The 15966-nt window shown below is 38.2% G+C and overlaps 1 protein-coding gene across 1 annotated transcript in view; it reads right to left on the bottom strand.

Moving 5' to 3' along the window:
* Window positions 1-5441: 5441 nt before the first annotated feature.
* The window catches only part of TTF2 (transcription termination factor, RNA polymerase II), a 64423-nt gene continuing 53898 nt past the window's right edge, over window positions 5442-15966 (bottom strand). The window contains exons 18-23 of the mRNA XM_006899576.1: window positions 12001-12171; window positions 10877-10935; window positions 10071-10224; window positions 9194-9276; window positions 7142-7216; window positions 5442-5586 (exon numbers count right to left, since the gene is read on the bottom strand). Of these exons, the coding sequence (XP_006899638.1) occupies window positions 5442-5586; window positions 7142-7216; window positions 9194-9276; window positions 10071-10224; window positions 10877-10935; window positions 12001-12171 (687 nt within the window). The remainder of the gene's footprint in view (window positions 5587-7141; window positions 7217-9193; window positions 9277-10070; window positions 10225-10876; window positions 10936-12000; window positions 12172-15966) is intronic.

Here is a 15966-nt window from a genome sequence, read left to right as displayed (position 1 = left end):
TTAGAGAGGGACATCATGCTGGGTAGAGGGACAGCGCAGGAGGGGAAGACCCTCTATGAGGTGGATTGATTCAGTGACTGGGGTACTCGGGATGGGTGTGTCAGAGGCAATGAGATTGGCACAGGATAGAGCACAGTTTAGGGCTGTTGTACATAGGGTCGCTATGAGTCACAAACAACTCAAAGGCACGTAACAACAACATCATTTGGTGCATAGATATTTATTACAGTTATGACCTCTTCTTCTACTCACCCTTTAAACATTATATAATGACCTTCCTGTCCTTTGTGATGGTTTTTTGCACTGAAATATATTTTATTAGAAATGAATATCACTACTCTTGCTTTTTTCCCCCATTTGCCTGGTGTATTTTTTTCCTACCCTTTTACTTTTAGTCTTTATCTTCACTTTTCAGGTGTGTCTCTTGTAGACAGCATATTGCTGGGTTTTCTTTATCCAATCTGCTATTCTCTCTTTAACGGAGCATTTTAACCATTTACACTCAGTGTAATTATTGAGAGACAAGGTTTTGTTGCTATCATTTTGTTCTTTTTGGTGTTGTTTCTGATTACTTTGGTCCACCCTGCTTTCTGTGGCATTTCTGTATGAAGAATTTCTCTGAGTATTTCTTACAACACTGGTCTTGTTTCTACAAACTCACTTAGATTTTGCTTTTCTGAGAACATCTTGATCTCTCCTTTATATTTAATGGACAGTTTTACTGGGTACAGTATTATTGGTTAACAGTTGAGTTCTTGTTTGATATGTGCCATTTCAGTGTCTTCCTGCTCACGTGGTTTCTGCTGAGAATTAGTATTTAATCTCCCTTATAGGTTACTATCAATTTCTCTCTAGCTGCTTTCAGTATTCTTTTTCTCTTTGGTTCTGGAAAATTTGACTATATGTCTTGATATTTTTCTTTAGGGGTCTGTTCCATATGGTGTTTGCTTATGTGCAAGAAGCTGGAGTCAGAAAATCAAAAGGGCCGAATTCATTCAGCATTTCTTAGGCTGAAGGAACTGAAGAACAAATTCAAACCTCGAGTTGCAATACTTAAGGATGCTTTGGGCAGAATATTAAATGATGCAGGAAGCATTAAAAGAAGATGGAAAGATTATAGTCATTGTACCAAAAGAAATTAGTGGACACAGAAGAATTTCATGGAGCAACATATGAGCAAGAGCTTGTGGTGATGAAGGAGGAAGTTCAAACTGCTATGAAAGAATTGGCAAAAAAACAAGGGCCCAGGAATTAATGGCATACAGATTGACTTATTTCATAAAAAAAGATGATGCCCTGGATGTGCACACCAAGTTGTGCCAAGAAATCTAGAGGACAACCACCTGGCCTAGTGACTGGAAGAGATCTATATTTGTTCCCATTCCAAAGAAAGGTGATCCAACAGGGTGTGGAAATGATTGAACAATATCATTTATATCACATGCAAACAAGATTCTGCTGAAAATCATCCAAAAACAACTAGAACAGCACATCAACAGAGAATTGCCTGAAATGCAGGCTGGATTTAGAAGCAGCTGTGGCACTAGGGATATTATAGCTAATGTCAGATGGATCTTAGCTGAAAACAGAGTACCAGAGGAATGTCTATTTGTGTTTCATTGACTATGCAAAGGCATTTGACTGTGTGGATCACAACAAACTGTGGCTGACTTTGAGAAAAATGGGAATCTCAGAACACTTGTTTGTACTCATGCAAAACATATACTCGGACCAGGAGACAGCTGTCAGGACAGAGCAAGGAAACACTGCATGGTTCAAAATTGGGAATGGTGTGTGTCAACGATGTGTCTTGTCTCCCTATCTTTTCAAAGTATATGCAGAACAGATTATCCAGGAGGCGGGCTCTATAAGGAGAAGTGTGGCATCAGGATTGGAGGTAGACTTACCAACAGTCTGCATTAAGCAGATGACACAACCCTGCTTGCTGAAACTGAGAAGGACCTGAAGCACTTGCTGCAGGTCAAGTACTGGCAGCCTTCAATATGGATTGAAGCTCAATGTCAAGAAAACAAGTATTCTCACCACTGGGCCACTTGGCAGCATCATGAGAGATGGTGAAGAGATTGAGGTTGTTGACAGCTTCAGTTTGCTTGGCTCTACAATCAATTCTTGGTACCAGCAGCCAGGAAATTAAAAGACGAATTGCACTGGACAGTCTGCTGTCGGAGACCTCTCCAAGGTACTGAGGAGCAATGATGTCTGGAGACTAAGGTGTGCCTGATACAGGCCATGGTCTTTGCCATTACTTGCTATGCATCAGAGAGCTGGACAGTGACTATGGATGTTAGAAGGAGAGTTGATGCCTTTGAGCTTTGGTGCTGGAGAAGAGTACTGAATAGACCAACTGCTAGGAGAACAAACAAGTTCGTCCTGGAGAGGGTGAAACCAGGCTGTTCCTTGGACGTAAGGATTCTGAAGCTTTGTCTGACATACTTTGGACATATTGCAAGGAGGGAATAGTCCTTGGAGAGGGACGTCATGCTTGGGAAGTGGGAGGAACAGCGCAGGAGAGGAATATCCTCAATGAGATGTTGATTCAGTCACTGGGGCAATGGGGATAGGTGTGTCAGAGACAACGAGATTGGCAAGGGAGACAGCAACGTTTAGAGTTGTTGTACATAAGGTTGCTAGGAGTTGCAAGTAATTCGACAGCACATAACAACAGCAACAACACCATTCTTTATTATGCCTGGAAAGCTTTCTTCTAGTAACTCTTTCACAACTTTCTCTGTGCCTTTACTTGCTTCTTCCTGTTCTGGAATTTGGTTATGTGCATGTTACTCCTCTTGATGGTGTCCCACATTATTTTTAGGCATTCTTCTTTTTCCTTCCCTTTGATTCTGGTTTTTGTTCTAGCTGATCGGTGGTGAGAATTCTATCTTCTATTTCACTGGTCCCGTGTTCCATCTCTTGAGCTCTATTTATATGTCCTGCCAACATGTTAACAGCATCTGAAACATTGGTCCTCATATTCTGGATTGTGGTTTCTTGTTTTTCCAGAGCCTCTAATGCCTGGTTTGTTTTTTTAAGTCCCTCTTAGTTTTTGCTTGCAGAATCCTGTAATTCTTCGAGTTTATCTTTCACCCATATTCAATCATTGTTCTTTTGAATGTTGTGTCATAAAGTTCCAACAGACTTTCAGACTTCAGGAAATCCATTGATACTGTGTCACTTTGGGGGGGGGTGTGACATCTTATTTTGGATTTGTGTAGGCTGCAAGGTGGTCTGCTTCTTTCATGTCACTGCTGTGGTAAGAGTTTTTCATACCTGAGGCCTTAGGAGACTCTTGGTCTGATAACTTTGGCTCAGGAACTCACTGTTCCAGATGAGGGTGATGTAGCTACTCAGCCTGAGTTTCTCTCTGGTGCTTTGCTTCATGGGAAGACTTGCTTCAGTTGGGGAGAGATATGACCTGTGAATTAGGTGGGTCCAAAGGGTCAGCAGATCAAGGGAGCTCAAATACTGGGAGGGGGTAGGAAATGGCTTCACATGTGCTCCTGGCACAGTTCAGAGGGCTTTGATGGGACCAGGGCATCCAGGGAGCAACAAACTTTAGTCTTTAAACTGAAGTCACTGCTCCTTAGAACTTTGGAGTGGTCCTTGACAGCAGATTTTCCTAATATGCTTCATCTTTTGACTCCTTGACTGCTGGTATCAAGGGTGTTGGTAGTAGCTCTAAGATGAAATATTGACAATTTCAATCTTTTCTCTACCTGTCACAATGTTGTTTATCAGTCAGGTGACTCTCTTTGCCCTGATGTGTGGATCATGTAGCATAACTCTTCAAAAACTATTCTTATTTTCATCATTTCTTGGTATTAGTCAGTGACTTTATTGTAGCTATTGAGTTCTAAAAAACAATGCCTACCTCACAAATGAGGAAATAAAAGTATAGAGACATTAATGATTCTTTTGGGCTTATAGCCCAGCTAAAGTGAACCTGGTATTAGAGTGAAATCAGCTTATAAAACAAAACTCTGCCCCCAGTCACACTGTCCTTAGGTCTTGATGTCTTGTCCTTAGCACTTAGACTGCAGTGTGCCTCAGCCTAAACTGTGACAAGGTCAACACAGAGTTATCTGCTAATTCTAAATCTGAGAAGACGACATTTCTATTAAGAACTATGATTCTTTCTAGCAGAAACCAGGAATTAACATTTTGGAAAAGGATGCTAATCTGAAGTAGAGTCGTTTCCAGAAATGGAAAATTCTCAAACATCTCTGTATTAAAATATGCTAACTGCTAACCAACTGCCAAGTGGCTTAATAAAAAAAGGTTTCTTTCTTGTTCATATCTGTGAACAATGTATGTGATGTGAGCACAATATATGTGAGCTGGGTGAGGATGGGAGCACACACGAGGAAAGCAGCTTTGTTCTACATGGTCAGCCAGGAACCACCAAAGGCCCATAGAGAAAGGGAAAGTTTAAAAACCTCTCATTCCCATTCTTTAAGACATTATGGTCTTCCACCAGTTCTTCTATGTCAAGCAGGTTGATGAAGAAGAAACAGCATAAAGAATGATTTGGAAAGTTTTATTAGAGGGCAATTTAGACATGATATATAATTACCCTTCTCCACACTCCACTTTAAGATCTAAGGCATCATCTAAACTCAGGAGATGTAATCTCTGAGTACTCAGGAGGAAAAGGAAATGGAATTTGATGAATACATAGCACTGTCTTTCCATATACTAAACACACACTTACTACCTAATACTACATATACTGAAAGAATTAATGATTATATAAAATGCAATAAAGAGTAAATGATAAAAAGGCACAAATACTAAATTATACTAAGATACAAATAGTTGGAATAAACAGCAAATAATACAAAGGCACAAATAATAAATGATACTAAGATACAAATACCGTGAAACATTAAAAATACAGAAATATATAAGAAAGAAAATATTCTTAAAAGAGATACATAAATACACAAATGTTAAATGATACTATGACTCAAATACTGGGTGATCTAATAATAAATGATACAAATACCAAACATCTGTGTATGAGATAGAACTTCCTGGCTGAAGCAATCTATGCTCTGATCGACCTGTAAGAGCTGTTTTCAGGATTAGTCTCATTGGCAAGAAGAGACGGACTAGATACGGTGCTGGGAAAACTTAACAGTGGTTCCCTCCTCAGATGAGAAAGGCTAGAACAAGCCTTTTGAACTCTGTCAGACTTGTTTTCCCAGATAATCTAACCCTGCAACATTTTACCTACCACTCATTAAATAAAAAAACTGATAAACATGATAACAGACCTTCAATTCTGGGATCAAAATTGGCGTCTCTGAAGGCATAAAACCTGATAGTGAAAGAATGCCAACAATAGAGGTTAAGAATCATGCTATTCCCAGGTCCTATTGCAAACCAGTGGTGGCACTATCCTGGACGCTATGAACAGGTGGTTAAATGCCGAAAAGAACTTTGAGATCGGCCAAAGTGAGCTTGGTGACAGATTCTCCTGATCCCGACAGGACCTGTTTGGCCAGATTTTTCTTTTTTTCTTGGAGCTGTAGTATCTTCTCTTCTACTGTTCTCTCACAAACAAATCTAAATAACAAGAAGACAGTGAAAACTCCCCAAGAAGTATACATCTAATAATGTATTCAAACCTCTACTATGCTTTAGTTTTTAATGATATTTCTTCCTGTATTTAGTATAAACATGGGTTCAGTTAAGAACTTTATGATTTAGAGATCTAAACAATTTTTACTAAAGACATCTTCATTTAAAAAGATATGATTCAAACTGGCTATTTCTGAAGCTATCAGAGAGGTAATATAAGCAGACTATACCCCTTCACAAAAAGTACACCATCTGTGCTCTTATTGGCTAGTTCGTTATCTAACATCTCATATGTATGACCATATTAAGAAATCTACTTTCTATTTTGCAGATTGTGGTGTCAGAAGCCTTGAAAATTTGTTTTATTATCCATTGCATTAGCCCCTGCTAGAAGCATAGTCTCTAGCTACCTTCATTGTAGACAACAGCTGTGGGACCAATATAAGAGAGTGCTTTCCATAAGAAGTGGTGGTGAAGAGAGGGTGAAAAGATTGTGGCACTGCTATGAAGAGACTGCAACCTGAGGAATTCTGGATGGAGCCAAAATAAAGGGTTTGCTTGCTGGACTGAAGGAAACCAGAAGTCATTTCCAACTACATGGTACACACAATAGGTCTTTGTTGAATGAGATAAAGGAGCAGTGGGATAGCACAGGGATGCTCAACTTCAGACACCTAGCAGGGATCCATCCATAGATCTATCATAGTCTGCAATTTAGGAAATCTTGAAATTTCAATACAGATTTTTTCACTTAGTGAAGTGAGTAGAAGTATTATTAAAAGAGATAAGAATACAGAATAAGCTAACAGGGACAGAGACAAAGGGAAACTAACAAAGTCAGTATACTTGGCAAATATGGAAGTTGTTAGTATTCCTTAACAACATCAATTTCAGTAGAACAGGGTAGAAACCAGTTTCCAGAGGTTAAATAAACAATATGGTGATTTCCAATTACTCAGAAAACATGACTATGAAAAGAAAGATTGGGCCACAGGTAGAGTGGATATGCTTTATTTAAGATATGCTTTATTGTTTATGAAAAGAAGAGTCCTATATAGAAGATTCTACACCTAAGAGTTTAGTTTTCAAAAATATCAGTGTTATAAAACAAAAAGAACACAGAGGTACTGTTCCAAATTAAATAAAATTAAAACAGAATGCTAAAAACATTTTTCTTTTGCTAAGAAATACATCATTGGGATAATAGGCAAAATCTTACAAAGATATATAGAACAAAAAATAGCATTATACCTGTATTAACATTCTGATTGATACTATGTCTGCAGTTACCTAAGGAAATAACCTAGTTCAAGCTGCTCTGAGATACATCTCACTATTCTACACAACCCTTCCTATTCTTCATATAAAGGGACCAGATCCAAGGTTACTCTAAATTGTGTTCACTTCTATCTTGTGTCCAAGGAGAGTATATCTTGGAAGCACCATTCAAAAGTAATCATCAAATGCTTTACATTTTAAAAAATACCATTCAAGAAAGCCTTTCATGAAAGTTGGGAAAGGGTCTTAGACCTTCACTTACTTGTGTATGACAACATCTTTCTTCTGCCCTACTCGGTAAATGCGATCACAAGCTTGATCTTCAAGTGATGGATTCCTATTAGAAGAGGGTAAAGTTCAAAGACACTGTGTCCCTGATTAAGGGTCAGTAAATTATGGTTAATAGGTCAACTCGAGCCTGTATCCTAAAGTATGACTTAGTACATTTAAGGAGCCCTGGTCAGGCAACCTGCTGGTTACGTGTTCCTCTGCAAAAAAGTCAGCAATTCAAATTCACTTGCTGTTCCTCAGGACAAGATGGGCAATCTCCTCCCATAAAGAGAACCCCTCCTCTAGAAACCCAGTGGACGGTCACTACGGGACAGACTGACTGGATCGTGGGTTGGTTGGTTTATATGAGTAGGGAGTTGTACAGTCAACCATAAATCTACCAGTTTGAATCTACTAGCAGCTCGTTGGAAGAAGGATGGGCAATCTCCTCCTGTGTAGTTCATGGCCTCTGAAAACCTGCTGGAGGGCCAGCTATGAATCAGTTCCATCTCAACAGTAATGAAAAATAACAGTGGGGTGTGGGGAGGAATAAAAAAAAAAATCATAAGGACTATGTGACAGAGACCTATATTGCATGCAAAGCCAAAAGATATACCATCTAGCTTAAATTAGTTACAGGAAAAGTTTGCTAATCACTGACACAGGCTGTCCTGGCCTAAGAAAAATTAGTTTCAAGGTGCTTTCTTGGCATTTGATGAGAAACTATGTATAGATTGTTAATGGTAACTTGAAGCTCAATCATCATGTGCAGCGAGGAAATAACTGAGATGACACTTAGACTCAAATCCAGTCACTAACTAGTTGAATGACCTTAGGCAAATCACCTAACCGCAACCCTCAAGACTTCAGACTCCTACTTGGAAACCAGGAGGGCTGGTTAAATGATTTCAAATACATTTTTTTCTACTTTAATAAATTAAATGATGTAATCAAGTAGAATTAATTTGTTCCTTCTTCATAAATTCGCATCATCAACTCCAAACCAATTTCTTGTTTCACCTCTTTAAAATCCTAGCTAATATTTCTCCACTTCAGAAAATAATATCCTTTTTATCATACATTCTTAGCATGCTTTCCTCATTCACATGTATAGGGGAGTCCCAAGATCTAAATACATTCTCTACACAGAGAAAAATAGTTTGGTATGTTGGCTCCAATCAGAATGGCCTGAAGACTTAGCCAAATAGCAATATCTAGTAACAGTGCCATCCTTGATTTGCATATGAAATATAAAAAATTGAGATCAGTAAGCTTTACTTCCAGCACGAATGCGCGCGCGCGCGCGCACACACACACACACACACACACACACACACACACACACACACACACACACCCCTCTTCCATTCAGGAAGGATGTTATTATTCTCCTGGATTGGGTTGAGTGTAGGGGCTATATGTTAAGCTTACTTTTAACATAATTAGAAAATGGAATTAGCCTTTTTCTTTAGGAAGAAAGGACTTCTCAAAGATTGATATTTGTTTGGTTTTCAATAAATAATTACATCTGGAATGTGTTCTGGAAAGGAGGTAGTACTGAGAGGTGTTAGGCCTTTCACTGTGAGGAAAAGCTGCTTCCAGTTACCATGGAAACAGTTGGTACATTAACACTAAAATGAAAGGACGATTTTAAGCAGTTATTTGAAGTCCTGCTTGCTCAGAGATTCAGGAAAGTCAGCTAGCTCAGCACCCTTTTTGGATCTGTCGTTATAAACAAATGAATATGGAAGCATTTCTACAAGAGAAAAAAGACCACATTCAAAATACGTATGTCCCTATTGTTCCTCAAGAGTGCTCTTTTGTCACGGTCTGCAGGGAGCTGCACTACTAACAAAAAGGCTGCACCTCTCTGGTGGTTCAAATCCACCAGCAGCTTCAAGGATGAAAGGTGAGCAATGTCTTCATATGAGATTTAGAGCCGCAGAAACCTTACTAACGAGACAGCAATGAGAGTGAGTGTCCCTCTGGCCCCCTATTTTCCCTGGAATGTCATGACAATGCAAGAAAGTTCCAGAATAGTTACCAGTGCATGTCAAGAAGAAAAAGGTGGTTTCCTCCTGTCAAGTTCAGACCAACACCTCCAGCCAAGAGTGAGATTAGCATAACCTTCAAAAGGAGTAAACCATTAACTTTATATAAAGCTGATCTCTTGAAATATCTCTTCTTTGCACTTTTGTTCAAGTCCAAGATCAATACAAATAATCAATGTTATTAAATTTAATCCTATTAAACATCTTTCTGCTATCATTACAATAGTTTTAAAAATTTAATATGCTATTTCTTATGCATCAAGTTTGTGAAAATATGTATTTCTTTTTTTTTTAAAAATATATACTGGTTTACTTATAAAGTGAGTATATACTGTTTTTCATTCCGAATCTTATACTTCATTTTTTGAGTCAACCGTAAAACACTAATTGAGTGAGACTGACAAAATATGCAAATACCGCAACTGAGAGCCCAATACTGCCTAGTGTGGGTATCTATCCATTAAGGAGATCATATCTATTCCATCAGCCCTCTGTTCCCTAAAGCTATCGTTCTCCTACCTATTACTAATGCATTCCAAATTCTGATTATCCACAATTGCATGCCTGACTTCTTCCACTTCCCTCTATATCCTATCTAATGCCCCCTATCTTTTAAGGTTCACCTCACATCTTTACCCTTCACAAAGACTCTCTTGATCCTAACCAATTCTGATCTTATTCTCCTTTCAGTCTTCTTTGTACTTTATTCTCTTTTCATTATCTTTAGGTTGTTCTTATACTTTGATAGGTATCCCAATAAATTATCAAGGCTCAAAGTATTGTTAAACCAAGTTGCTATATTATGACTATATACAGAACAAAGGTCAAATTGCTCTTTTTATCACATAGCCTCACATTACCAACTTGTACCTGTGGGCCCTTGGAATTACTGTTGAATGCCTCAACCAAGTCCATCCTCTGTTTGGGGTTGACAGAGCCATCAATGGTGGCGTAAGTCAGTCCGCGTCTCTCAAGGTGCAATGCTACAACCTTAAGCATGCTGGCCCACTGGGAAACAATGACACTGGCAGGAAGAGAAGCCAAAAACAGGTTAAACTAGGAAAAAAGACCTCCAAAGGGAAAAAAAATACTCACAAGCTGGAGGATTACAGCACAGCCATTATTTCTAGATCTATCCTATAGATTTACTTTTAAATCAGAATAAAGTGGAGACCAAACTAAAGAGTGCAATTTTTTCTCATTTGGAGCCCATGTGCTTACCAATAGATCTGTGGCCATGCAGATAGAACACCAAGCTGTCAACCTTGTACTCATCCTATCCCAACTATGGTTTGAATTTTGCTGTTTTGCTGTATAACACTTATGTAAGGTATAACAAATAAGAATACATCCTCATACCTAGGCACCTATCCTATCCTGAGAACATCACCTGCCCTTCTGAAGTTCCAAACCTTTGCTTTTCTTTATATGCATCTCTACTTTTAAGTTTCTTCAGACGCTTAGCTTATCCTGAATCTTTAGGGGTTTCCTTCCAATCTGTACCACAAATATTTTAACTAGAAATCAGAGGGAATTTGTGCTATAATCTTAGTGACATAGAGGTTAGAACTTACAACACATACTTTGGAGGAGGATGCAATTCACTCCGTACCAAACAGCATCAAATTTTCTTACTTAATTGTAGCTAATACTTGGAAAAGGAAACAACATATTACCTCTTCTGGGACTCTGAATTTCTTCGGATTGCCTCCAATTCTGCCAACAGAGATGATATCTGGGAAAACGTTACATTAGCATATGTAGGTTTAAGCAAATTCACTTTTCCCCCCATTTTCTCTAACCTGAATTATTGTTGCAGCCTCTTAGATGGCCCCTCTGCCTCTAGTGTTACCCTACTACTTTTCTATTTAATTTTCTCTGCAGTGAGAGGGGTATTTCTAAATTGCACATTCCCCTGTCTGTCTGTATAAAGTCCTTAAAATGACCTACCAGGCTTTGCTGCTCTAGTCTCAACTTCTCTGGACTCATCCATCTCTCACTATGATCTCAAACTCAATGCTCTTGTTATACAAAAAGCCTTCCTCCAATATGTCATAGCTTGTCTATCCTGTTCCTTTTGCCTAGAACACAATTATAAAACAGCTTACTATCACTTTTTTTCAGAGGTCCTCCTCAGCCTCCAAAAATAAGTGAGGCAGGTATACCCACTATCTACACATTACTGCAGAACTTTTTTATGTCTACTGTCATGAACTTTATCACACTGTAAATTAACTATTTAGGAATAACCATTTGCTTTCACTACTTGAGATGCTCCAAGGAGGCTATGACTGAACTCCTAACATCTAGCACACCACGAATAAAAGAGAAGATCCTATTTTAACATTTACAAAAGGAGCAAGTACAAGAGCTCTGCCCACTTTAAAGCCAACAACAATCCAAATGTTAAAAGAGGGCTGCTCCAGACTGATGAGTACTTGTTAAAGCTTCCACATAAGTTCCTTGGGTATTTACTAAAAGCGCTCGCTCATATGTATAACACAGTCTCTAGCCTTTGTTGCCTTCCTTTAAAGCTTTCCCTTAAAAATTTGCTCAGTTCCTTAGCCAGTTTTCACATAAAATTGGTATGCTCTTCTCTCAGTAATCCATGACAGCAAATCTGCCGTGATTCTGGGCTATATATTTGTGAAATACAATGAAGTTTTAAGAACAGAAGGAAAAATCTGATCAACTATAATCTAATAGTTCTTGCTTTGCCATAAATGGCCATACCAGCTTCTTACACAGGAATATGTGCAAGAAATCAAAGTCACAACTGAATAAGACCTGACAAAAATACCTTAGTGCTCTCTCGAGCGTCTTTGAAAAGCTCCGCCTTGAAAGACGTGCCATTAAGGCAAACCATGGAAGATGGATCTGGATTGTGGAGTTCGGAGAGGGTCAATGCACTGAGCTGCTCTTCGAGGGAAAGCACAAGGCCTTCACTCTTCAGTTCGGTCGGATCCAGGGCCTGGGCAAATCAAGAAAGTGGAATTCAGTAGTTGAGAAATTAACACAGCAAGTCATGTTTGCCAACGGATAGCTTAACACTTTATATAGCAAAATGTTTTCTAATTTACCATTAGTAACTGTTGTGAAACCTGATTAAAGTTTCAAACCAACAAAACACAAAAGCAGCAATTCTAAAGAACACAGACAAAGAAAGTTTAAGACACATGAAAAAACAAAATGGAAGGAGTTAAGTCACTTCTTATCAGTAATTACAGTGAATGTAAACAATAAGATAAGGATGTTGCAGGATAGGCCAGGGTTCAGATTGGTGGCTCACTGGGTAGCTTTGGGTCCTACTTGACTTGATAACACTTAACAACAACAAATGAACTAAATGCCTCAAATAAAAGATAGAGTGGCAGAACAGATTAAAGAACCCAAGATCCTGCTATATGCTAAACAGAGACATATTTCAAACCCAAGGATGTGAACAAGTTGAAAGTGAAATGATGAGGGGGGAAATATTCCACGCAAATAGTCAAGAGAGCAATCTCAATATCAGACAAAATCTAAGACAAAATCAGTCAGAAGAAGTAAAAATGGGCATCACATACTGAAAAAACCAGTCAATTCACAAGATTAAACAATCATAAATATACATGCACCCAACATCAGGGCACATATGTGTAAGTAAAGCAAAAATTGTTAAAACTTTAAAGAAAAACAGACAGTACTGTAATAGTAATTAGATTTAAATACACCACTTTCAATACTGGGCAGAACATCACGAAAGATAAACAAGGATATAGAGGATCTCAATGACACTATAAACCAACTAACATTAACATATATAGAACACTCCACACCAAAAGAGCACAATATATATTCTACTCCAGTGCACATGTATGACTCATTCTGTAGGACAGAGTACATTCTAGTGCAAAAAGCCAATTTTGAGAAATTGAAAATGAGTGAAATAATATGAAGTATTTTAACCACAACAAAGTGAAGCTAGACATCAATAAATGGGGAAGGAGGGAACTCTAGAAAATACTCAAAGAAATTAAACAATGCACACCCATGTTTATTGCAGCTTTGTTCCCAATAGCAAAGAGTTGGAAACAACCCAAGTGCCCATCAACAAACGAATGGATATAGAGAAGCTGTGGTATATTCACACAACGGAATATTATGCTGCACTGAAAAACAAGGAACTCATGAAATATTACACAAAATGGGTGACCCTGGAAGACACTATACTGAGTGCAATACCTCAGTCACAAAAGGACAAACACTGCATAGTGCCACTGCTGTAAAATGGGACTGACATAGGGGTTAGGGGGAACCTAAGAGAGGGTAAGTAATGCATATTGCATTGAAACAGATGAGGGAGAGAACTGTTTAAAAGGAATACAGGATTAGCCATTATTTTCATGGCAAGAGTCCAGAATAAGACCTGCATAGTAAAGTGTGGGGTGGGGGAAGACTGTGTAACAATGAAAGAATTTTTTTTTTTCTTTTCAAAGAGAAAAGCCAACTAGGGGGGAAGGGTGGGCAGGGAGGAAAACGGAAAATGTGCAAAAATATGAATGGATATCAAAAGTCTCTGTAAACTTTCATTAAAATTTCAATTAAAAAAAGAAATTAAACAACACATTATAAAACTACCAACAGGAGTTTGGTAGAATCAAAGAAATTTTTAAAAAAATTACAAATGCCTCTTGATGCAATTTACAGCCTTGGAAAACCAATATAGGATCACTGTGAGTCTGACTCAATTCTGTGGCAGTGAACTTGAGAGTTTTTTTGATACAAGAGGTCTGGCAGTGTAGTAGGTCAAGTGATGGGTTACTAATGCAAAGTTGGTACTTTGCACCCACCAGCCTTTCCACGGGAAAAAGATGAGTAGTTTGCTCCTATTAAGATGCACACTCTTAGAAACCCAATACATGGTTTGCTGTGAACTGGAACTGCTGCCTGAACAGCAGTAAGTCTGGATTTTGGGTTATATGCAGTCAACAAAACAGTCTGAAAGGCACAAAAGAGGAGATATACAGACCGCCAGAATAGAAATGAGAGCCCAGAAATAAACTCACACATGTATGGTCAACTGCTTTTTAAAGAGGTGCTAAAGTTCAGTTGTTGGAGAAAGAAAAATCATTTCGAGAAATGGCATTCAGAAAACGTAATAATAATCACAGGCAAAAAAATGAACCAGGAACTTTGCCTTATAATTATGCAAACTACAACCATAAAATTCTTAGAAGCAGAGGAAATAATTCTCAGCCTAACTTTCATCAATGGATAATGCAATAAATTAGCAAAAGTACATAGAGGAACCTTATAAAAATGTAAAAATTTGACTGGCAAAAGACTTTATGAAAGAAGTGAACCTAATCCAATCCTAGAAAAGTATCTTAAGAATTCATATATCCAAAAAAAAAAAAATTCATATATCCAACAAGACCTTAATAACCAAAATATACATAAAACCTCAACAACTTAACAACCTGAAGACAACTCAATTATACAAAACAAAAACCAATACTTGAAGTCATTTCACTCAAAAGGATATGGAGATGACCATCAAACACATGAAAAGATATTAAAAGTGTTATTAGCCAGCCACCAAGTTATACATATATCAAAATATCGTTTAATTCAATTCCCAAAAGGATGGGTGAAAAACAGGAAACAACAAACATTACCAAGGATGTGGCAATATTAGATAGAACCCTTATACAATGCTGTTAAGGATAAAAAAAATGATACAGCTGCTATGGAAAACAGTACGGTGGTTCTTCAGAAAACTACAACTAGAATTACCATATGACCCCACAGTAACAATCCAAAATAGCAGAAAATTTGTCTAACTGAACTAGCTGCATGACATCCTGAAATAGCAAAGCATTTGTAAGCGGTTTCCTTTTTATTAAAATGGTACATTGTACACTAAAATTACTTTATTAAAAAATACAAAAACAATGCTCTAGACTCTATAAATAAAATATAAAGTAATCAAGCCTCCCTTCCCCGAAACCAAACCCACTGCCACCTCATAGTGGCCCTACACAAAAACAACCAAAAACTCCCAAAATACCATCTGTAATGGAAGAAGGACCTGGTGGGCGGGCTTTTGTATTTAAGTCAGGCATAAGTAACCTGTTGGGTCGTTTTTTTTGTTACATGTGTAAGTTGATTTGTCCCCTGGATTTAGTCAACAGGCTGGAAGCTCTTGTTTAAGTCAGTCAGGACCTGGTGAGCAGGCTTTTTATATTTTGAAAGTCAGTTGGGCCCTCAGGCCTGCTGTTAGTTTTGTTTGGAAAGAACACTGTACTAAGTGACATAGCATTTGTCTGTCAGTTTGCTGTACTGACGTAAGATAGTGTTGCTGTGATACTGAACACTGTGCCATTGGTCTGTCAAATGCCATAATGGTTACCCAGGGTGGACAGGGTCTGGTAAAGCTCCCAGATTAAGACAGGGTTGGAAGCAAGATTGGCATCCACTTCTTAAACAATAGGCCTTTGGAAACTCTATGTCAGAAGCCAGACTTTTTTGGGGGTGGGGGTGGGTGGGGGGGGTGTAATTCTCTTTATCGCCATTTTCTCTTTACTTTATTGTGATGGTCTGAAACCCAATCCTCATCACCTTTGACATACACTTGCTTTTAAAACACTTTTATCGAGATATATGATTCGGTATTTAGGTCATGACAGGAGTCTAGAGCGATGGCTACATGGTGGAGTGGACCTGGGGGAGGGTTTGTAAAATAATGAAAGAATCTTTTCTTTTACTTTGCCAAGAGGGTAAT

Source organism: Elephantulus edwardii, unplaced genomic scaffold (genome assembly GCF_000299155.1).
Source record: "Elephantulus edwardii isolate Elephantulus edwardi_28Jun2011 unplaced genomic scaffold, EleEdw1.0 scaffold00262, whole genome shotgun sequence".
NCBI classification, from domain to species: domain Eukaryota; kingdom Metazoa; phylum Chordata; class Mammalia; order Macroscelidea; family Macroscelididae; genus Elephantulus; species Elephantulus edwardii.
This window is presented reverse-complemented; position numbering and strand designations above follow the sequence as displayed.